Source organism: Manacus candei, unplaced genomic scaffold (assembly GCF_025592945.1).
Source record: "Manacus candei isolate 608988 ecotype Guabito, Panama unplaced genomic scaffold, ASM2559294v1 h1tg000054l, whole genome shotgun sequence".
Taxonomy (NCBI): Eukaryota; Metazoa; Chordata; class Aves; order Passeriformes; family Pipridae; genus Manacus; species Manacus candei.
Window position 1 is genome coordinate 823,057 of NW_026138102.1, and position 25,360 is coordinate 848,416.

The window sequence follows — 25,360 nt, forward strand, 5'->3', positions numbered from 1 at the left end:
AAGCAGGACTTGGCTGACAACACGATCACGGATTATTGTCCTCATTACTTGTTTCGAAATGAGGCACCAAGGATTTTGTAAGGAGCTCCCAATAACACAAAGAATTTTTGTTTGCTCTGGGGCGACCAGCAAAACTTATAACAAAGACATCAGGTTCTCCTGTGATACCTGGGCAATTTCATAAATCTAAATTTTGGGTTAATTTGGAAAATACTGTTCAAAGGACACTTTTATTCTCTGCTAACAAGTTTACATTTGTCATTCATTTCTTATCAATTTTACTTCTTCCTTAATCTCCCTGTTCGAGACATCAGCAGAACTAAAGCAAATGTTTCAGGCTTGAAATTCTCCATAAATTAGCAAAACCCAACACATGCATTTCAAAGCTGGGAACTCTCTCAAGGATCTCTTAATCTGATATATTTATCTTTATTTTCCAGCTGTCTATACAGTTGACAAGAACATCAAAAACACCCAAAAGGATCCTTAAGATTTAATCATTCCAAAACAGCACATTAAAAATTGAGTAAATACAGAGAGGAAAGGTAGCAGCATTTATCTATAATTACATTCTTTAGCTGTAGGATTTATATATGCAGAATCACAAGACTATTTGCTAAATAACACCACAGATGCATTTTTTTTTTGAGCATACTTCAATGTTCTCTACAGGCCTTTGAATTATTCAGATGAATTCACCCAAAAGGCAGCATCAAGATGTAATTAATTAAAATTTAAAAATAATGTTAATTTAAAAACCACTAGAAATTGGTTAAAATACAGTCTATTCAGTTTTTCTTCAAATTACTTTGTAGTAAAAAAAAGTCTTATGATGTTTTATTCAACTCTACTGGTCAGAAATTGATTAACTATAAGCAGTTTCAAAATTAATGTATATATTCTGTCAGAAAGATGTTGAATAATAAATTAAATTATCAGCTTACCGGATTTCAAGGCAACCTAGTTTCAAAGCAATTTCCTGGTCCACTTGATCTGCTATTTCTAACATATAGTCATTTTTCACCTACAGCAAAAGAAGCAGGTAGGCATCACAGAAAGGTCAGTTCCAACACAGACTAAAACACTGCCCAAACTACTTTAAAATAAATACATCTTAATTTTTTTTGAATGACTATTCACAGGGCATGAAGGGGAAAAAAAAGTTACTTTCATATTCTCCACAAATGAGCTGCACTTTAGTAAGAAACCCATTTCAACCACAGTGAACTTGATTTAAAAATTCTTTACCTATGTCAATATTATCTATGTTTTATTAAATACAATCAGAATCTTCACAGGAGGTTGAGCAGGTGGTTGCACCTGCATTCAGGCTATGAGAAGGAAGGCTGTGTTCTTGAATCATCTTGGGCAAAAGGATTTTATTTTGTAGGTGGATCTAAATATAAAAATAAAACTGACAAATGCCCGGGCATTACAGTGAAAATAAAAACAGAAGTGAAAAGAGTATTATGTGGAAATTGTACCGCACACTGACCTAAAATAATGCCTGAACTAACGAGAAGAACCACCAAGAGTGAAACTAGATTGTCACCATCTAGAGCAGGAAATACTTTAAAGCCTCATCACGTGTCCTGGAGTAGTTTTATTTACCAACATCGATGTAGGCAGAATCCTACTTTTTTGAGGTAATATTTTCAGCGCATTGGAATAATTTATACAGTAACTAATAATAACAACAACAACAGCAAAAAACCACCAGACAGTAAGAGAGGACAGAACCAGTGCTGAAGAACTTCACTCTTTTGCACAACAGGTGCTTTTCCCCAGTAACAAATCTCTGCAGAAGTACAGCTTTTCCTTAACAGCTCATGGTATCCTCTATGAAATCATGAAGTTGCTATTGAGATCCTAAAGCCTAAGATCCTAAAGCTGCAGAAAGCCCCAAAATGTCACAAAAATCCACATGACTGACTTGCAGATCAAAGAGAAGATGATACACTATGAAAGCAACACATTTCACAAAATGGGGTTTTTGAGTGATGATAAGTTGTGAGGAAAACTATTTCAAACTACTACTGCTATGAAATTCATAATTTCAAAGATAAGGAAGTACAGTTGTGGATTCAACAGCTGGGAGTCCTCTCTAGTCAGCATCCTCCTCCTAACATGTGAGCATCCACCACAGCACTCCATTAGCACGGGGTGGCAGCTGGATCCAGCCCCAGACTAGAAACCCTGAGACCTTCCTGGTTCTAAACTGCATAAAAAGCTTTAATTTGTTTCTGAAAGATGTGAAAGAAGAAATATGATAAACTGTGCAAGAGTGAGAAAATGAATTACTACGACAGCTGAAATGTGAGGAAAAAAAAATCTTCTTGCATTTGAATTCATACAGGAACTCAACATGACAAAACAATGAGCTTTTAGCTCTTCTCAATTCAATTCCTGCAAATACTAATGAGACAGGAGAATAATTGTCCTTCAGCATCACGTATTTGCTATTTGTATACACATATGGAAATAATAATTCTGTATTCCCATGGTAATAGTATACAAAATACGCAGAATTCATAATTCTCCTCTCCATTATGCTCACAATTAAAAATCAAAACCAACAAACAACCTCCCATGTGAAACAGTCTTCATTTTGAATTTTTCTGGTAACATTTAAAAAGGTTTATCTGATTGAAGGTCAAAAGAAAAAGTCAACCACAAACCACAGACATATTATATATTTGATAATTCCAATGGCTTTAAGTGATATAAACTGAAAGATGCATTTTCCAGGAAGTCAGGATGTTTTGATTCTGTATTTTCATTCAAAACCATGAGGGTCCCTGAGTGCAGAGAGTCCTGAGTTAGCAAAGTACACAGTCCCTGCTCCAGTGGATGAGACATCTCTAACTTATTAAATAATTTACAAACCACAATGGATATATTAGGATGAGAGGAAATGGCCTCAGGCTGTACCAGGGGAGGCTTAGACTGGATATTAGGGAAAATATCTTCACTGAAAGGGTGCTCAGGCATTGGAACAGGCTGTCCAGGGAAGTGGTGGAGTCAGCATCTCTGGAAGTGTTCAAAAAGAGGATGGATGTGGCACTTGGGGACGTGGTTTAGTGTTGGATCTGGCAGTGATGGGTTAATGGTTGGACTCAATGATACCTGAGGTCTCTTCCAACCTAAATAATTCTATGATTCTATAAATAGCATGACATAATAACTTAGACAATTAAATCCGAACTTCTGGTCATCGGTAAGGACAAGAAACTGGTCCTGCACTAAAACTGTCAGACCCAAGCTCAGAGCAGGGAAATCAGGAATGCAGTTTTCAGGCTCCCTGTTACTGCTATAAATGACCTCTGCAACCATACATTGGTGTCAAATATCAGCACAGCACTCCTCATCCTCAGGTCTACATGGGGATATTTCCAGAGGAAGAAACAAACTTAAGATGCAAATTTCTGTATGAGTTAAGATCACATATGGATACTCATATTCCAGAAATTCTCCCATCTTTTTCTTGAGAATTCACCTTCATGTACAGCCTAAGTTACTTCATTTAAAAAGCACACTCCTGTTCACAAAATCCCTAGCCAGCCTTACATCCACCCAAATCAAATACTCATTGCCCAGAACACTTATATTTAATTAAACTTTTTTTTTTTTTAGCTAGACTTACAATTTTTTGAACCATTTCAACAGTTTTGCATTACCAGGAAATTTCAGAACTGTTACCCATCCATTCCTTGAGGTACTCAGACACCAAAAAGAACTGGTAGTAGAAAAGCATTTTTTCAGTCCTGACCTATAAAACTTCCCCTTGCAGAAACTATGCTAATTTGAGGCCCACTGTATCATGATCAAATGTGTGTTCATTTATCTCCACAGTTCGTTGCCTTGTGGATCCCAGTACTCAAGTACTTCATTTGTTAAACTAAACAGCTTAAGAACATCTCCAGTGTCATGCAAACGTGATTTTAAAATGCTGCCAGCCTCACAAAACTACTATTCCATAAATAAAAAAGCAACATTACCAAACATTTTGGGGTTTATTTCCTCGTGCCCTCTGGCTTGTGAGCTTTCACAAATTCCAGTCATGTTTCCCTCAGTTTGACCCTGAAATCACAGGTACCAGAACTGAGGACTAAGAAAATTTAAAAGACCCTCCCCCAGTCCAACATTTTGGAAGAAAAAATAAGTATTTTACATTATAAACACCTATTTATTTTGGTGTTTAAATTCTGGAAGGTATGCAAAGAGATTATAAGCTTCAGGAAGCCTCTGTCCATAATCTAGTGGTCTAGATTGAGCAGTGTCCTATTACAGATAGCAGAGATAATAAATTGATAGAAGGAATTAATTTTATCTTTTTTCAGAAACCTGCCCGCACACGTTCTTTAACTTTCACTAAGAAAAAAACCCAGCAGATTCAATTTCTACTCCCAGAATACTAATGAGAACATCTCTTATCACCTTTAATTTCACTTGACTATTCTCTTTGAGATGGCATCAGATCCATGCATGAACTAATGCTCGTGCAGAGGTTAGATAAGAATTTTGTAAGAGGTTCAGCACAACCTCCTAAGGAAAAAGCCTGAACAAATATTAAGTGGAAGAGATACAAGAGATAATTTAATGCTAATTAAGTGCACTGCCACAGGCAGTGTGTTCCTAGAAGTCTTTTGTGTTTGCTCAATTATAACTTTTATTATTATTATTATTGTTGTTAATATAATTGAGAGAAATGAGAATATTTTCTGTCTGTTTCAGACAAAAAAGACCCCACTTTCAAGAGTATAAAGCCTATATACACACAAAGACATAAAAACTGAACTCTTAGAGATCTAACAAAACCTATCGGGTTTATTTTCGTGTTTATTACAAATTCACATGTTAAGAGGGAATGAATCCTGATCCCTGGGGGTTTGGAGATCCTGTTATCTCTGAGTTCATGTTACACCTGCAGAACTGCCCTCCTTGGTGGTACATGCAGACCTTTACTTATGCCTTGGAAATTCAGTTACCAGCGTGCAAGGCCTGGAGGAAGGCTCACGAGTACATCAAGAGATACATCACACACACACACACACATATATATATAGACACACACACATACTCTATGATAAAACTACATGAAGTCTGTAGTAATCTCAAATACTTCATGGTCCAATATTACAGCAACACAAAGGTGCCAAATTAACAAGGCAAACACCTGGATTTACACCAGGATTACGAATTCAACTGTCACACAGCTAAAAGCCTACATACTTTTAATTTGTTAACAATCAAACCCCCAAAATATGATGCCTGGAGTGAATCACTTGGGTATATGTTGCTTACAACACACCTGCTTCCACTGACTTACTCCTTTTGCATTCCAGCATAATGTGCTTATCTGAACACACAAGGAAAAATATACTGGAAAACAGTTTAAAGGAGAAGAGAGACCAAAATAATTTCTTACTGCAAACTGTGGTGTTGATTTCAAACACCTCTTCCCTCAGATTATTTTTTTTTAAATGTTCTAACAAGTTTAAATCAGATTTACAGTCAAGCAGGTGTATGCTTTGGGGGGAAAGGATTAGTGTACTTAAGTTCCATTAAACATGGTATAATGGAAATACAAACTGCTCCAGGCTTCCAGATGAGCACTAGGGCAGTGTCAGGGGTAGAGGAAGCAACTGTACCTGCATTTGCTCATTCATAGGCTGGCAAATAAGAATTAAAGTGTGGCCTACACCTCACATTTGGAGCCAACTTCTTGGTCACAACAGCTACAAACAGTGCACTACAAGGAAGGGATGCAAGGTGAGGAAAATAGGAATGCCAAACATAAATGCACCTCTTGGAAGTAGGAAAAGTCTTTAACGTGTTCTGACAAAATAAAAAGGGAAACAAAATTGTCACCCCCACCCCCAACATACAACATCTGTGTTCAGTGAATACATGCTTAGAAAGGGGAGCAGTATTTAAAGCAAACAAGGACTTAGAAGTCCAACACAATCCTCCAACACACTAACATACTTCCTGACATTCCATGAGAATTCACTTTGTTCACTTCCTAGTCTTAACAATATTTTTAAAATATTTTCTATCACTATTCTTCACCTTTTAGCCAGAGCACAGATCTCTCTTCTGTCTCTAGTCATTGGGGCATTAAAAGTTAAAAGACATCATAACAAAAGAAAGGAGGTGAACACTGAACCGTGAACTGAAAAGCTTTTCCCACATGGAAGATGGGCACAAGCCCTGTTTCGTTTCTGATGTCAGACCTGTAAAATACTTGTTCTTTTACTTGAAGGGGCAAATTACTGACGGTGCCACTTCCAACTCCTCAAAATTTACTAGGAGCTAATGGGCAGTTTCCCAGCTACAGAAATGGGTTGCAAATCCCAGACAGAATAATTTAAAATAAAAACTGGAGACAGGGGGAAACCCGTGTTTGTGAAGATGGAGAAACCAGAGAATAGCCCTATGCCAGCACACATGATTTAAGGAGAAATCTATCACTGGCCTCGTATTTTCTATACCAGCTGCTACTTTCAAAAGCCATCTGCTTCATTTTCCTGCACACGAGGTTTTTATGCAGCTGCACTATTTCAGAAGAAGGTTCACCCAAGCTGACAAGCAGTTCATAAAAACACCACGCTGGATTTAGATTTCGTTATTAAGAACAAGAGTAAAATAATTCTGAACTTAGTAAACGCTTTCCGGGAGTTTAGGGATTTAAAAAAAAAACCTGTGTACTGTGTCTTAAAAAGATATTTTAGGTTTAAATTCATTTATAGCCTTAGAAATTATTAAATAAAATGATCAAACTTCACACTGAGTTTTCAAGTGTAAATACTGTGGAAATTCTTTAGCAACAGTACTATCAAATGATGTCTCAAAAAGGGCAAATACCAATAATTAGCCACTACACTAGCTCTGCCAGCTCATTTAATGGTACCAAGAAATTTCCCACAGGATAATCTCCAATTTTTCAGGAGGACAGTTTAAAAATAAGCAATCTATTTTTCTGGCTTTTCTTTCAATGTCTATGACCTACTTACACAACTTAGTCCTTTTTTAATTTATTTTTTTCCCCCAAATTTGCATTGCTTTGAAAACTGCATTTATAGAACCCTTTAGTGATTAAGTACCCCCTGAAGAGTTAAGTGCATAACCAAAAAAATCATCATCACAACATATAAGATATTAGATAAGCAAACAAAGAAACAAAATGTCCTCTGTACTCCATTTAGTATATAGCACATGAATAGTAATTATAACCATTTAATGAAGCATGGAAAACAAAGATTTACATTACATCATTTTCTCATTATCCATTTGTTCTATACAGATATTGGTAGCTGGTGCTTTTATATATTCAGAAATTACGTACTTCTGTTTAGTTGGTGTCATTTATACTAAAAAAATACAATTCCTCTTAATCATCCTGTATACACAATAGTTTATTTATTCTCAGTAATTTATCTTACTTTGTTTTCAACAGCTCAGGTGTGTTCTAGCACTTTCTTCTAAACATTAAATTTTCTACCACTGGCAGGTGATTCTATGTTTGGTTTTGTATGTTGTAATCCAACCTCAGCCACAGAGGCTGAATTCAGCCAGGATCTTTGTTTCACACTAACACACAACACTTCTGGTGACATCTATCCTACCAAAATCCAAAGACATTCCTGTAATTTACCAATTCCAGTTTCTGTAACATGAAAGACCAGAATACCTCAATATATCCATGGGAAAAGCTGATTTTCTACTTATAAGGAACTACATAAGGGACCACTTATGTGACAGAACAAAAACTGAAGTATAGAGCACACTTGTTTTCATCACAATTTCCTAACCAAAACGAAAGATGTGTCTCTATCCTGCACTTGCAGCAGGTGCCACACACAAATCCACTATGATCCATGACACGGCTCTTCCGTGGTATCCCACCAGACAGAACTATCTGAAATATTCTGTGGTTTCCAGAGTAATCCTTCTTATAGCATTCAATACACCACAGAAATGCTGCAGTGTACCCAGTGTACACATCACTGGGTCAGTGTGGAACAGTCACCCAGTGTAACTGCTCATATCTCATCACCAAACTGTAAAAGGAGGTGGCTCCTCCATCCTTGTTTCCCAACAGCAAGTTCTTGCAGGACACTGAATTTTCATCCCTACAAAATCAAAATAACCAGCTTAAAAGAAGAGGATCTCAACCTACAGCTTCAGAAATCTGATGCAGAATCAACCCTGTAAGATTTGTGCCTCATCTGCTCTGAATGAAGCCCCAGATGCACAAAAGCCCAAGGCCTGCTCCTAATGTCATCAGTATTTTTTAGGAGCCACCTTAATGATCATAATGGTAGTTTTTAAAATACACACAGGAGGGAAACACATATGTGTTTCCACCCCTATTTACCCATCTGATAATATTAGACTTGCTACAGGAGATAAGTCAACATTAGGGAAAATTAGGGCTTTGGCCTCATCTAGGGGAGTTAAAAGCCCAGATCCAGTATCAGGATAACATTCATCTGCCATCTGCCCTCAGCTGCTCCTCCTCCTCTTCTCCCAAGGTCACAGTCTCTGTATTATCTAGAGGTGATCTTTGACATCTCTAACCAATTTTGGAAGCTCCTCTGTTCATAATAAGGGCATTAGAGAAGGGCTGGGGGGGAAACCAACTTCTGAGGAGGCATTGTTAGGGACAGGCTGGCTAAAAACGACCCCGTCTGTCCGAGGGGGCCGAGCTCCAGATGTCACTGCAAGGGACGCTGCTGCTGCCTCACAGACCTTCCACAAAGTAGGACTATACTCCTGGGAGCCATACAGGGCTCAGCCTACTAAGCAGGCCTTGCTCTCAGCTAATTTTATACTTCTCCCCGACACGGCATATTGATTTTCCAGAACAAATGAGTCCAAGCATCAGTGTGAATCAACTTTTTTGGGTTTTGGTTGTGGGTGTTTTTTGGTTTGGTTTGTTGTTTTTTTTTTGTTATATACAACCTAATACACTAATTGGAGAAACATTTTGTACCAGACCACTAACAAAGACATTACCCTCACGTCAGTACATGGGAACCTGTCCCAAGCATCTTAAATTTATCATGTTGGATTAAGAGCAACTCACATATGACTGCAAAAGAGCCCACAAGGATTATTTTCACCACTCTGTCTGACAGGTGGAAATTTTAAACCAAAGCAGCCTTTTCTCTTTGGCCTGAGCTTGGCTAACCATTGAAGAGGTGTTAAGGAACAGGAGTAAGTTTTACATTCCTACCACACAGCACTGCTAAGGGAAGGCAGACACTGGGGCACACAACATTTGGGAGATAACCAAAGTAGCTCCACAACTATACAAACAGCAAAGCCTAAAACAAGAACATCAGCAAAGTTCTGAAAGTGTAAATCAATTTTTTTATGTAAAAAATAAGTACTTTATGGGGCAGTGTGAATTTCAGCAACTTCAGAAACCAACTCCTGTCAAGGAAATCTCACTTAAAATTGCCTTTGCAAGCTGTAAGGAGCAGACAAGATGCCCAGTTTGACTTACATGTTTTTTAAAAAATTGCATTTTTTTATTATCTTTTTAAGCAGCTGCAATTCTTACATTTATTGCCACCTCCCTGTAGGGCACAGTTTATGTGTCAGCCATTAACTCTTCCTGAAAGATCTGGTTTGATTTTTTGTTGTTGTTTTAAACAGGCTGCCAACATCATGAAAAACGACAGCTTTTCTCCCTGTGTCCTTGATTTCCCTCAAAGCTTTTCCTGTCAAAGTCATTTGCTTTAGGTCTCCTATTTTTATTAGGATATAAGAGATGTTGTTATTTAATTAGGTTAAAGAGTCTAATTCCCAGCCTGCATTTCAAATTACATCTCAGGCACCTAAAGCCTTATAAAACTTTAATCATTAAGTTATTACAGTAATTGCTTGGACTTAAAATTTCCTACATGTCAGGGACAGAGTTATAAAAATAATTTAATTTGCATGATGTATTTATCTGCCACAATATAAAGAGATTTTTCATGTAATGAAATACATTTTAAGCAAGAGCATTATTTTTACAGACACTACAGAGATAGAGCAAGAAAATGCCATTGGTCTACAAGAAACTTTGCCTCTTCTTTTTAGAGAATCTTTTTTCTACCTTTTTTTTAATAAGAAAAAGTATAACTTTTATCTTCTCTTTTTAAAAACAGTTTTCCTATAAAAATGAACCTTGTACTTGTCTGATGAGACATACAGCCCTTGTGGCACAGAATTCAGCTCCATTTTTCTCTTGTGCATTACACAAACTTTGGCTCATTTTAAAAAGCAAATTCAAAACACAGTTCAGTCCTATGGTCTCCTTTATTATATATTATATATATGAACATCTCCAGGGCAGCTCCACACTGCAGGCTAAAAGAGGCAGCAGAGACTAATTCTACACGGATAAAAACAACCTTTTCTTGTTCGTTGGGATCTAAAAAACCCCAAAAAGTTACTTTAAAAGTCTTCTGTTTGAAGCACAAGGACACCAACAATGGAACAGCTGATGCCCAAGAGCTGCCCCCACCCCCCTGTACAGATGCTTACTCCCTTTTCATCAAGGGATAAACCATCTCCAATTACTGCAGGCTAACATGTTATTCAAGGATAAATGTGTGCAGGCTCTTGTCCCACAATAAAAGGAAGGCAATTCAAGTAGCTTACGTCTGATTCTCATTATAAGAATGCTTTAAAAAGCCATATTCTATCTCAGTTTGAGATATGGCTTTTGTTCCTCACTCAGCCACTAAGGCAAAAGAGAGAAGCCTGTTTTCTTTATTTCCACTTCCCAACAGCCATGTCACTGGGACAGAGGGAATGGAAGACACTCACAGTGAATTTCACCAACACTTACCTAAAGCAACCACAAGTGCTCCCAAAAAGCACAAGAAAAAGAGGAAGTTCCACTTTCATTACTCAAAAACTACGATTTTTTTATTCTCCTTTTGTACCTTTACGGTCATTTCCTCTGAAAAATGTTAAAAAATCATATAACAACCAGCTATCTTTAGTCTTTTGAGATTTACAAAAGAGTCAACAGAACACATGAACACACACACACAAAAAGGATGTTAGTTCTTGATAAAACTCACAGTATTTTGAGTCAGGAACCCTTTGTAGTTCACGTTTAAGGGTTTGGGGGTGGGACTGGAGTTCACTTTGGTTCAGGTTTGGGTTATTCAATATCAGGGGACACAACTGAAGGCTGGTATGTAAAATCTGTGCAGTGAGCATCTGCCAACTGTGCACGCAACCATAAATCTGGCTTCTCCTGATTTTTGAATACTTCAGCCCCACAATTCCAACAGCACTGGGTGGGATCCAATTTGCCTAATTTGGCTGAAATTGTAAGCAGTTGGGCCCAAGGGAGTAATGCAGTCAATGCAGAATCACCACCTAAATGCTCCAGTGATGGAAAAAAGAGAAGACACACCTGAAGACCTGCCACTCACTACCCTTGACACCCGCCAAAGAGAGTGGGAACAAAACAGAAAGACACAGTTTTAGCATTAGTCTGTTGATCAGAGCTCTCAACTGGGATTTAAAATGACATGACCTGAACACACAACTCCTCCAGCCAAGGGGAATGACTCCACACATCAGCCTCTCCCCCATCTCTGAGCACAGCCTGAGCACAGGATCCTTCAGCGCACCACGTGGCACCGATGTTAGCAGGACTGATTCTGATGTTATTAACAAGTTGTGTGGGTTTCTCCCTGCACACAGAGTGATTTTAATCCCTTGCTGTACAGATTGCAGACCAGGGGCACTCTGTGAAAGGTCTCATTAAGTGCCCTGCTTTATACTTCCAATTAGAGCAGCTCACGCCCACCGCAGATGGCAGAGCGACCGCCGCGATCGCAGCACGTCAAGCCACAAACACGGGCACCAGGTCTTGATCTGTTCAAGACTCTTGGAAATAAAGAACATGCAAAAGCAAAGAAAGGTCACAGGAATCCTTAAAACAATCAAAAACAAGGATAAAATAACGACTTGACATATTAAGTCCAAGATGAGAAGCCTGAAACGCACGGATTTACACAGGGCAGCGCTCCCGCTGCAGTGAATGGGAGAAGTCATGCATGTGGAGGCACAAACGTGTGCCAGTTTGGGGTTTAACAGCCTGGTGATTGTGGTTTGGGTGAACTGGGTAACTGTCTGTTGACAGCGATTAATGTAACATTTTGTTATCCTTACAAAATGTTCTGTGCCTTTCTGGAAGATGAAGATCACTTGAGGATTTAAACTTTCAGCTTCTCCTTCAACAGTGCTGCTGCTCTGCAGCTCATATTCAAGAAAATAATTTCATTTCCAAAATCCACAGGTGACAGGTTACCATGTTTCTTTTCCTTCCCCATGAACTTTTTAATGTGATGCTGTACATTTTTAATAAGACAGACAACATGTGGATGTTACCAAGTCAGCAATAGGTTCCCAGTCTCATCTTGAAAAGAAAGTCACAGGCAGCATCCGGTCCTCAAAAAAATCTTTTTCTCATTTTTTTCTCATTTATAACACACAAGGCAATTTATTTGACTTTCACATCTACAAAAAACAACTCAACCAACAGAACACTGTCTGTTGGATTTTTTTAAACTGTGTAACTTAGTCCTATGTTCATTATCTTTAGCAGTTAGTTCTGTGCAGAAAGCTCAAGATATCTACGTATGCACATAGAATTTCTGTACATTCAATTTTTCTTGCCTAAATACAACATGAAGTATCTGACTGAGAGCTGTGGTTAGCAAAAGAGGATGCTAAAATGCTGCATGAATGACACGGGAACAGAATGTGAAAAATCATCTTTCCTTGTTTTTTTTCACCCCCCCCTCTGTTGTAGGTCTGGCTTATGACACAGTGTTACTGCCAAAATTCTTCTCTTGCCTTTTTTTAATATGTCAGTGGTGCTGCCTTAACACTTTACCAGATAAAAGTAATTGTCCTAATTTAACCAAGAGGCCAAGTGAGGTTTATGGAGCGAAACAGAATCATGGATAGAGAATGACAGCTCTGAGAAGTTCTGCACCTGGTTTCCATGACAACGGAGCCCCAAATACCTTGCAGCACCCCAAAACAAAGAACTGAATTTAGAAATACCTCATGATAAGGTGAAGAAAAAAGGGGAAGAGAAAATAAGTGGGATGGTGTGCAGAGCAAGGAGACAAGAACCTCTGATCTTCACTTTATAACAGAACTGGGATTCGGGGCACTGTCAGACACACACAGGTCTCAGCTTTGCCTATCAAATCACCTTCACAAACCTTCTTGCTATTCTGAGCCACTTGATCTGTTTCTAATGATATCTCCAAATTTAATTAGAATGTTAACAAATATTCCTGTGGCATTTCAGATTCCCTGCCTGAAGGAAACACTTCTCTGAGGCAGAAGTGACAGGGCACTGCAGGCTTGCCAAGTATTGGAACAGGTAAGTGATGGAGTTCAGGAAATCAGTTTGGACCTCATCACCCACTTCTGCCTCACAGGAAACACAGATCTCCTGTGTTTAAAGCCAGTATGAAGGAAGTCACTTCCTGCTAAAGGAATAAGGAACATGATTTTGTTTTTTCTACAAGAGCCCCTGGCAGTACTAAAAAGTTGCCAAAATCCACACATCTTTAGGCTGAAACCACATATCACAAAGGTCAGTTAAACTACAATGCTAAGTCCAGAGAAGCACTGCAGAAGAATTGTCTTCTGGGAAGTCCATCATATATCAATACAAAAATTGCATTACACAGTAAAAAAAATAAAATATTCCTGTCTTCACCTAAGACAGGAACATGTGGGTACAACTGTGCTTGTTAAAGTTAGGGGACACAGTAACCATTCTAGTCCTGACGCCCCTAAAAGATATCCCCACAAAGTTTTACAGCGAGCTTCTCAGTCTAAAATCAGATTAAAATCATTTAACTGAATGAAATTAAAATTTAGGTGCTTAATTTATATAAGCTTTGACTATTATACAGTTCTAGTGATCCATAAGAGAGCCTCAAACCAGGAAAATAACCTAACAATATAAGCAGAGTGAATATTTGACGGTTTGTAGTGAAATTGTCACTTATTTACGCTTGCAAAAATGAAAAACTTCAACAATTTCATAAAGTGTGAATTAACTGTAAGAAGCCAGTGGAACAACAGACAATTTTATCTGAGTTAAGACAACTGCACAATTACCTTGTCCTTGGAAAATATTCCTCACTGCTTCCCAAGGAGAAAGGTGTCATGGGCTTTGTGCCCTTTCTGCTTTATGGATGCAACCTTAAATTTTTTCCAGTTTCTGTTTCCACAGTGATGTGTCACCCACAAAAACAAATCCAGAGTCTTCCAAACGGAGCAAAATCAGCAAAAGACAAAGTAGTAGAACTCAACATACCTGCTGATAGAAAAAATTTAGAGTGGGTTTGTCCTCAGTGAACTGGTTTAGAAATCCTTTTGGCAAATACCGAATTCTTAATTCATATCTGAAAAGCAAGAAGAAGAGAATTAGAACTGCTGAGCAACAAATGACAGTTAAGATTTACTCACATATTAAAGATGCCTTCAAACTTTCTTAAAAGTAAGGATAAAATCAAAACAAATTTAGAATTTCTAAGTAGTGCAAAATTTCCTCCGACTAATCAAGAGAACTAACCTGGAATTTACCTGTACCTGCCACTTCATACAGATGTTTACAAAGGACCTTTGTAACAGAAGCAACCAGAGCCCTGCTGCCTTCTCAGAGCTTCAGAGAGGACAGAAACATCAGGAGCAGATAAAGCTCCAAATCCATGGGAAGGGAGGCCCCAATTAGGTGACAACAGCAGATGAGCTGCCAGAACCACTAACAAGACCTCTGGCAACAGCTTTTATCTCTGGTTATCACAAGCAGATACTTAAAACACTGATCTGCTGCTCCAAGAGAGGCAAACACTGTCACTCCCCAGGGAGCCACATCCTACAGACAGAACAAGGAACAGGACTCTGCTCCTACTCTGAGTGATCTCTAATATTCACCTCTGAATTTTCCATAGGTTTTGAAGGGATTTCTCTGTATAAGAGGTTTCCTGCTCCCTTATTCATCGTCAGGACACACACAAAAGCCCAAGAAACCAGTTTTCAACCTGACAACCACACTGTTCAAGTTAACAGTACACCACAAGTGAGGGAATTCAAAATGAGCTTTGATCCATGACTACATAAATCAGTGTCCTTTCTCAAACCTAAACTTCTGCTTCCAACCCCTAAATTTAGTATTATTGCTTGTCCTGTGGTAACAGACCACAATGTTTGACACACTGCTTGCTTCCTCCTCTGACACATTCCTTCAATGAAATTCTGATAATAAATGTCTCCCTCCCTTTGGCTGTGCCAGTACAGCATATCCTAAATAACACTCTTTACAGTCCTTCCCAAAATAAGTATATTTAACAATCTACTTATGATAAGAGCACGTATTACAACATTTCACTCTGTTGGTTTCAACAGGACAAGAACCTCTTTTCAGCAACTGATTTGGCTGCCTGTTAACAAGATTTATATGGGGACTGGGTAAAAAGTTACTAGGAATAAGTGCTGCTTAGGATTCCACTGCAAGCAGAAGTTGCAATATTCTTATTTGCTATGAAATCCTTGAAAATACATTGTCCTGTTAGAAACTGTTAAAATAAGGAAAACATTTGGAAACTGTAAACACATGCACACACTGTATACAAATCAGGGATACTTAGAGGGATGTTTTTTGTAGTATGGCAATTTATTTCATAATTACTTTGCACAGAAAACATGTTCTTAAATTAAGGAGTCTTCAGGCTGTAGGATATACAGGGAAGGTTGAGAACACCTGAGAGAGAGTAGATTTAGAATATAATAAGGAAGAAATGTTTTGTGATGAGGGTGATGAGACACTGCACCAGGCTGCCCAGAGAAGCTGTGGCTGCCCCATCTCTGGAAGTGTTCAAGGCCAGGCTGGATGGGGCTTGGAGCAACCTGGGATAGTGGAAGGTGTCCCTGCCCATGGCAGGGGGGCTGGAGTAGACAATCCTTAAAGGTCCTTCTCAATCCAAACCATTCTCTGATACAACACAGCCGTGTATTAACAGAAACATTCCAAGTCAGAGTTAAGACAAACCTTCACAAATTAGTCTAACCTGTGAAGGCTCACAGAATCACCCTCTATTGCCCATCAGCCTGTATGTTCCATGACACCGTACACATATCTAATTATTCCCTAAAATTTTAGGTATCAGCCAAACTGTACCTCCAGGTATTTACATGCCAGTGAGAGAAGGTAGCATGAGCACATTGTCCACCTGCAGAAAAGTAAAACCTCCCCCATTGCCTGATTCTGCCTTATCCACTAAAATCTACTGCTGGACACCACTGCAGAGACTGACGTGGAATAAAACAGGTCTGTGTAAAAGAATTACTTGCTTAGTTTTTTGAGGGGGTCCAGTGCATTTTAGAATCACAGAATCATTAAGGTTGGAAAAGACCTTAAAGATCACTGAGTCCAACACTCAATGCAGCACCACCACCAGGTTTCACCACTAAACCGTGTCCTCAACTGCCACATCCACATGTTTTTTGAACACTTCCAGGGATGGTGATTCCATCACTTCCCTGGGCAGCCTGTTCCAATGCATGACTGCCCTTACAGCGAAGCAACTGTTCCCAATATCCAACCTAAACCTCCCCTGGAGCACAGGTCTGATGAGGAGCGGCTGAGGGAGCTGTGGGAGCTCAGCCTGGAGAAAAGGAGGCTCAGGGAGGACCTTACTGCTCTCAACAACTACCTGAGAGGAGGTTGTGGCCAGGTGGCGTTGGTCTCTCTTCTCCCAGGTAACAAGTGTTAGGACAAGAGAACACAGTCTCATGTTGCACCAGGAGCAGTTTAGACTGGATTGGATTTTACAAAATTGGATACTGGATATTAGGAAAAATTTATTCATGGAGAAGGGCTGTCAAACACTGGAACAGGCTGCTCAGGGAGGGATTTAAAAGACATGTAGATGTGGCACTTGAGGACACGGATTAGTGGTGGCCTGGGTAGTGCTGCATTAAAGGTTGGACTTGATGATCTTAGAGGTCTCTTCCAACGCAAACAATTCTGTGATTCTAGGAAGCAGAACACCATTACTCTCTGGGATAAAGAGGAAAAGCAATCTCTCTCCTTTAGAGGGACTTGTCTTCTTACCCGAGCAGCTGTGAGAAGTGCTGCTTTTTGCAACAGGATCTCATGAGAAAATCAGGTTAAAGCAAACCAGCTTGGCTGGGACAGTCACCTCAGGTGACCTTCATTACCTATTTATACCCTAATCTCTGACGAGGCCTATGGGAATAAAGAAGCTGACTTCCAAAGGCCAGCTCAAGGATGGGCTTGATTTCAATACCCTCTAAATTTCCTGTCTTTGAAGTGCAGCCAAGTGATGAGGATGACAAGTCCCTCACTAACCAGGCCTACTTTTGGAGCAAGTATCTCAGCTGCTGACGACCTCCCTCATGTTTGATAAATTATTACTTGAAGATCACTATCCTACTTAACTGCTCTGCACCTATACTGGGGTACAGAAGCACTCTGACACACAGTGAGCCTCCACTCAGACCTCAGAAAGGTGGGAATCCATATGGTTCACAAGTGGTACAGTGAAGTGACCCTTCCACAGCACAGTGAACATCACTGAGCAGTTCTGGGGGCTTCCCTCTGAGTAACAAGCACTACTTGGGCAGCTGGTGGAGCCAAAAAAGAAAGGATGGTCCAACTCTTAATACTTTGAGTCACTGAAAGAAAAAATCCCACCAGTCCCAACCACGTAGGTTGCCTCCAGCAGGTTCTGATTCAGTTCACATCAACAAGAAAGGAACCAGAAGAGAGCAGATGGGAACAAAAAGGGGTGGACAAAGGAGAAGCCTTGTGTGAGTTTAATGAACTGGATCGGCTCACTGAAGGATTAGACAGGCATTAAAGCTCATAGGACTGGATAACTGGAAGCAAGAGAAGGGAGAAGACACACTGTGGAGAGGAGGGGGACAGAGCTGTTGATCAATTTAGCCCCCTCGTGAAACTGTCCCGCAGGTGGTCTGGCCTTTGTGTCTGTGGTGCCAGGGCTTTTGTCTCACAGCTACCAAAACTTACAGCCCAGGACTGCTGAGCACTGGGGTGTCTTCTACCTGTTAGAGCCAAAGCAGGAATGTCACCTGGTCACGAGGACCTGCTTTACAAACCTTAACTACAGAACCAGGAGGTGTCTACCCTGTGGGGAACACACTGTGTTCCGAGACATACAACTTGTTTCTTGAACCTCTTGGCATTCCCTTTGTGGGGCAAAAAAGGCCAGCAAAAGGAACAATGCTCTGGCACACAGCAATTCTGGAGACATAGAGGAAACTACCTGTGACTGCTGTTTAAGGCTCAGTATTGCAAAAAATGATGAGGGTTGATGCTATCTATGATTTAAGAGTCCTTCATCCTGCTAACCTGGTTCCCCCACCTGTAATCCTCATCTGTACCCAGAGGTAAAGATGAAGGTTAATGGAGGAAGGCTCTTTTACCTCTCCTCCCCTTGCCCTTGGCAAGATCCAATCATTCAAATAAAAGTAATATTACAAGTGAAGAGGAATTTCCTCGATAAAAATGTGAGTTTAACACATGCCTTACTGGCATAAATGCTAAGAGGAAACCTGAAGCAGACCGATCCATTCCAGTCTTTATTGCCTTAAAAAGCTCTGGGATTTTGTTTGTATTTTACTTGTCACCTGGGATCACCTCACACACACAGGTATACAGGCCTTCACACAAGTAAAAGTTTAAGTAACAGCTACAGTTTATGCTACTGAAAGTTAAACCTAACAGCAGCAGGGTTACTGCAATTCAGTAATGAATAGAACCCTCAGACTGCATCTGGAAGACTACAGTTATTCTGAAGCAATTACATGGAATTACACTCAAATTATACAATGCTTCTATAGTGCTAAATCTTGCACAGCTCAAAGAAATAAGTCAGTATTACCCAGTGTGACATAAACCACAGCAGACTCAAGAAGACTTATTTCCTGAACAAACTACTACAAACAAACAAGTAATTATAACTCTGATCATTTCTGGCAGCATGATTTAGAGCCATTAGGAATTTTGTGATATTGGACAGAATTATGTTTATAGCCAGAGAGCAAAATAAAATGGAAACAGGATATTTGGTTTGATACAGTTAACTAGCATAAACATTCCTAGAGTAAACATACAGTGACAATGCAGAGACAGGCAATAAAATGCTTCTTTTTGACTTTTAGTGCCAATCTTTCTTCTTTCTAAGAAAAAGTAAAGCACTACGTCTTTACTGATTTTTATTTAAAACAAATAAAAAATCCACCACAAGATAGCAAAGGTTTGAACTATCTCATGCTAAATACAAACCTTTTTATAGCATGAAGCAGGTTGAACTACTATAATACAAAAGCAAATGTGAGGTGTGAACACTTCCAGGGATGGAGCCACACTTCCTCTAGGCAACCTGTGCCAGTGCCTCAAAACCCTCACAGGAAACAATTAGTTCCTAATATCTAAACTAAACCAGGCCTCTGTCAGTTTGAAGCCATTCCCCCTTGTCCTGTCACTTCATGCCCTTGTCCTAAGTCCCTCTCCAGCTCTTTTGTAGCACCTTAAGTTACTGGAAGGTGCTCTAAGGCCTCCCCAGAGCTTTCTCTTCTCCAGGTAAGAAATACCCCATTTCTTCCCTGCATTAACTCATCTTCTGCAGGATCACCACCAGCACCAAAGAGAAGCTGCATGTACAGGATATGGATTTTATTCTGCTGACTTTTGTGTATAGCCCACTCATAATCCATGTAACTTCTAGTACCTGGATTAGACCAGGAGAATTCCAAGTTCTAATTTCTGAACACTGTCAATATAAAACCCTTTTAATGTAGATGATTAAAAAAAAGAAAAAAACAACCACATGTGACTCAATTTTAGTGGTTTATTAACACTATAGGAAGCTTTTCATTTAAGAACCATTCCAAGACTACTTCCCCTTTAGTAATCTAAATATTTCTACAAGTACTGTCATATGATCTTAGACACTCTGCTATGGTATTACAAATATGACAGCAGCGTTTTGATTATGCACAGCAAATCTCTCTGGGTTTAAAAGGTATGTCACGCTGCATGGATTCGATAACACATTAAATGACACTTTGGAAAGGTATTGAATAATTTACACCCTATCACAGCTCTTTCATGAGTATTTTATACAATTCCTTTCCACAAACTTCAAAACAATATCTAACTTTGCTTTTAAAACCAATTAAACGTGTTCTGCAATGTGTACGACACGACTTGTACTGCCTAATAAAAATGGAACTGACACCTGTACATTAGGTAACAAATTTCCACAGCATAAATTATTCACATCTTATCCACCACATGATACCACCACTATCCTGGAAAAGTTCAGGAATCTTCTCCTTTCCAAGCTGTGATTTTACAGTATTATCAATGAAAAATTACTTGTGATCCATGTACATCTCAGGAACAATAAAATGCAGCATGCACAGAAGACAACGTGCAACATTTCTGAAACCCAGCTTTTAAACGTTCCTAATTTCTTTGAATTTGTGGAATTTGTTAAAACTGGGACTCTAAAGAAAATTTATAAATAAAGATTGCCAACTGTGACATCTGCTAGACTAAAACTCCATTTGAGAGAAATTAAGCATAGACTATTCACAGTAATTTTCCAGAAGGTATGTGCAGCCTTTAAAATGACTTCTGCATAAACTGTGGTTACGAACATAAACCACAGAAACAGATGCATAACCTCCCTGCCATGAACTAGTAATCACTAGTTTTGGTGTTCCCAGGAGAGTTTAGTCACGTTTGACAGTATTTTGAACTCTGAGCTCCCCGTCCTCTCTGGTAGACTATTATGTTTTTCTGCACAAATATACTTCAGTTTTAAATATACTTTAGTCTTCTCTTGTCTTTCTACCAGGAAAGTGGACAGTGTTTCTCTCCTTCCTCTCCTGCCCACATCCTCTCCTGAACGTGAACCATCAGCTCGCCCTCCTAAAAAGCTGAAGAAACCCAGGTCACACCACTTCTTGGAACCAACTAACCAGATCATGAAAATATCTCAGCAAATGTTATGAAAAAAACCCTCAAAATTCTGCAGTGACCTTTTCTATTGTTCACTGTTCCTGGTATAACTTGAGAAGATCAGTCAGAAGGAAGGCAGATGTCACTCACTGCTCTGGGCCTCAATATAAAGAAGTTTAACAACTGAAAAGTTTTTCCACAGTCGAGGGATAAACTGATTTTTGACTGCATTTTGCTCTTTTCAAATCACATTTCTCCTACTTATATCTATGTACAAGTATTTATATATAAGTATTTATATATATATACACACACAAATACCACCAGTAGTTAACAGTATCTTTTTGGCTTTATTTAAATAACAAGATTTATCCTGCTAAAATTGCAGCAGTGTGCTTATACCATAAAAAGGAATAGCTTTTCTGTCCTAAAACTTTTAAGGATGACAAAACTTGCAGATTTCAAGGCAAATGAACAGGAGATTTCTGTTCCTATTTTATGCTTCCTCTAAATCCCAGGTTTCTCTTCAGTTCTCTTCGGTTTGCAGGAAACCCTTCATAAAAACAAAACCCCTTTAAAGCAAACAAAACACTGCTTACAGCTCTCAGTGAAAAGTTTGGTGGGTTTATTTCTCCCACCGTTCCACCATCTCCATTCCACCACAAGAGGATCTTCCTTAATAAAAAAAAATTACAGAATATTTTGTAAAGACAAGGCAAAAAGATTTACACGACTCGACTTCTGACACTGAACAGACTTATACTCTTACTTCCATTCTTCTGGAGGGTGGGCTAGTTCAAATTTCTCTCTCACATTGGACACCCCCATGTCCAGGTGTAGCCAGTGAACCTCCTCAGACTGCAGGTGACTGAGCCGTAACCCATAGCAGGCCACGTTTTTCACTTTGTGACTGTCCACAATCTTCTGAATTATGCCCTAAAACAGAGAAACACACACTCCTTACAAGCCATGAAATGCAACGCTTAGAGATTTTAAAAATTTAAAATATTATTATGTAATACCCTACACAAAATACTAAGCAATAAATCAGGTAGCACCTTTATTAAGAATACTAAACATATTTAATTGTAAGCTGCTATTTCAGACAATATTTACAAATTCTGAAGTTTTACCAGCATGGTTTCATGAAACATCAGTAAATAAATTTCTGTGCATTTTATCAGAATTAAGCCATATTTCCTCTATGTAAAACAGAATAACATGAAAGCCAAAATATAAAAAGCAGATTTGTGATGAAAGCAGGATGTATTTGTTCAAAAAAAAAAATCACCTTTTAAAAGTCAGTCTCCACCTAGAATTGGAAAATCATCTAAAGACTTTCATCCTGCCCCAACAGCCAGGATTTGGGAGGTCACACCACAGCCCCTTGTTTCCTTATCTCCTCCCACTCATTTTCTCCTGAAATTCAGCACAGATCTCTTATAAAACGATGCAAAAGACAATTATCTGGCAAGATCTTTAAACAAAACAAATGCCCTGAGGTAAATTTCAGAGTTTGAGGATCTCTTGCCCAAGAAAGGAACATTTCAAATAAAACCTCAACAGCTTTCCCTTCCGTGTCAGACATTCAACAGGTCTAAAATGCAGTACCCAAAAATCAAAGGTGTTAGTGGAGCAGGGATGAGCAGGTGCAGCATGTCCTGATCTTATCTCGATTAGGGAGCCAGCAGGAGATCCAAGGGCTGCCTCACAGCCCAGTGAAGGGAAGGCTCCTCTCCCTGCAAGGTGGCAGATCCCCTCTGGTACAGAGTTCAGGGCTCAGCAGGAGCACAGGATATCACTGCTCCCAGACACTTCTGCCAGGAATTCACAGCCCTTGGCGTGTGAGGCTGTAATGGCCTGAAAATTTCCTACTGAAAATGCTCATGTGTGAGTGTGCACATAGATACAGATACACACACACACACATATAAGCCCACGATGATGCACAAGCTGCTGATTCTTGCTCAGAATTGCAGAAAACATCAACAGGTGAGTCAGCTGGAAGTTCTACAAGAGCCCAAGGTGGGATACTGGAGCGAGTTAGGCAAAAGGTTTTTTATAGGATGACACAAAGGTCTGGAGCACAAGCCTGGTGAGGAGCAGCTGAGGGAGCTGGGGGTGTTTAGCATGGAGAAAAGGAGGGTTGGGGGGACCTTAATGCTCTGTAACTCCTTGAAAGGAGGCTGCAGCCAGGCGGGGGGTTCAGTCTCTTCTACCAGGTAAGTGGCCTCTTCTCCCAGAGGAAAGGGCCTAAAGTTGCACTGGAGGAGGTTTAGATTGGATATCAGAAAAAATATCTTCCCTGAAAGGGTTGTCAAGCACTGAAATAGGCCACCCAGGGAAGTGGTGGAGTCATTCCTTGAAGAGTTCAAAAAACACGTGGATATGGCACCTGAGGACACTGCTTAGTGCTGAACGTGGTGGGGACCGGGTTGATGGCTGGACCTGATGACCTCAGAGATCTTTTCCAACCTAAATGATTCCATCACTGCTTCTGAAAATTTGTTATTTTATATCCCAAAGAAGTTGTTTAAGACCCTGATTCTGCAAATTAAGCAAGCAAAAAAAGACAATTAAGGAAGCACTAAATCTGAATCGAGGGGGAAGATGACACATGTAGGAGTGGAATCATGCTGTTGGTGAGGTGATATCAAGCTGTTAAATCAGCTCACACATCTCAAACTGCAACCTTTAAATAATCTTCCAGAAGCAATGCAGTGAAATGTATAACAAAATTTTTTAAAGCCGACAACAGGCAAAGAGGCGACACCAGGCAAGCACACAGGGCACTTCCCAAGTGCTCCCCTAACCTCAGACTATTTTTATCCCAGTGGATTTCCCAAGCCAAGCATTGTTTGTCATTCATCAGCCTTCAGTGAAACTCTTCCAATTACTCATTCTGTCTCCTCTTAAAGCAGTTAACTTTTTGCAGCCTTCCCCAGCAATTCCAAAGGTCTATGATCAGGTCAGTGAATGGCTTTAAATCTGAATTAAATGTAAATTGGTTAAGTTTGTTTCTTGCCTGCATTTGAGGGTCTTTGTATCTAATACTACAAAGGATAACAGTTGCCTGTATCCCTGGAAACACACAACAACCACCAAGAGCTCTGAGAAGCCACAGAGACACATTTAACCTCTTCTTCACCCAAGGCACAATCTCTGCTTAGTTAGTAAAGCCTAACATTTTGGCAGACAAGCTCTCATCCAAGGGGAATGCTGCCAGCTTTTCAACATGCAAACAGAAGAGATTCATTCATTTCCATCTCTTCCTGCAGCCTGCACAGAGCATGTAACGTACAGCGTTTCTTTTTGGAAACCCATCCCTTCCCCTGTCTCTGACACTGTCAGTTGATAATGAAAACGGAGGCACATGTTCTTAAATGATATTATGTCTACTGTGATAAGAAACAGCCTTGGAAAGGAAAAAAATTAGGGCAAAATTATCTATGACCCTGAACCACTGAGGCTACTGATGCATAAGGCTCAGCTGAAACCATTGGTGTTTACTCAGGAAAGAATCAAGTCGGACATCTTAGACTCTAATCTTCAGGTTGGGATTTTATAAGGACTGGAGAAGCCGGATGTCCTAATTCCCACCAACAGTGAGGGAGATTTTTAAGCCTCTATGCTTTTTGTTTCATCAATCCATGCTAAACCTATCACAGAATCAAAATGATGGTAAACATTACGTAGGAAGGGTACACCATCCCTTCTGGCCAGGTAGTTGGTATCACCCCAAGAAAAGAATTAGTAATAATTAGTACATACAGCAAATCAAGAAAAAGTCAATGCAAACACTAAGGAGACAGCAGCATGGGTGCAAAGGAGGTCAAGTCCAAGTGTTTGAAAACATATTCTAAGAAGTCATGTATTCTCAGGAAAGAAGAAGTGATGCTTTATGTGAAACAAACACTTTCAGTGGCTCCTCTCTTGTTTAGGAAAGCCACAGAGATCACTCCAGATGCTATCAAACCACAGCCAGAAACAAAATCCAGAGAAATAAGGAAATCGGGTGATTAAGACACTAAAACTAAGACACTCCTTTGGTTTGCAGGGGAGGCCTCTCAAGTAAAACATCTATTTGGTTATTTAACTTTTTTTTAATAAACCAGAGAATTTGAATTTTAAAACATTTAGAGGCACACCTTCCATCAAAAGAACCCAGCAGCACAACACACACACAGGACAGCGAGTTCCCCTGCACCACCACAGGGTTTGTTTTATCTGGCTGCTCTTTCCAAACAGTCCAAGATTAATCTCCAAGACTTGCACTGGCACTGCAGCCATCAC

At 39.5% G+C, this 25,360-nt stretch overlaps 1 protein-coding gene across 15 annotated transcripts in view; it reads right to left on the minus strand.

Annotated features, from left to right (window-relative positions):
* The window catches only part of PTK2 (protein tyrosine kinase 2), a 190,770-nt gene that overhangs the window by 74,638 nt on the left and 90,772 nt on the right, over positions 1-25,360 (minus strand). For all 15 annotated transcript variants that reach the window (XM_051802056.1, XM_051802045.1, XM_051802044.1 and 12 more), the window contains 3 exons: positions 21,837-22,003; positions 14,369-14,456; positions 945-1,024 (listed from right to left, as the gene is read on the minus strand). In XM_051802056.1, the coding sequence (XP_051658016.1) occupies positions 945-1,024; positions 14,369-14,456; positions 21,837-22,003 (335 nt within the window). The remainder of the gene's footprint in view (positions 1-944; positions 1,025-14,368; positions 14,457-21,836; positions 22,004-25,360) is intronic.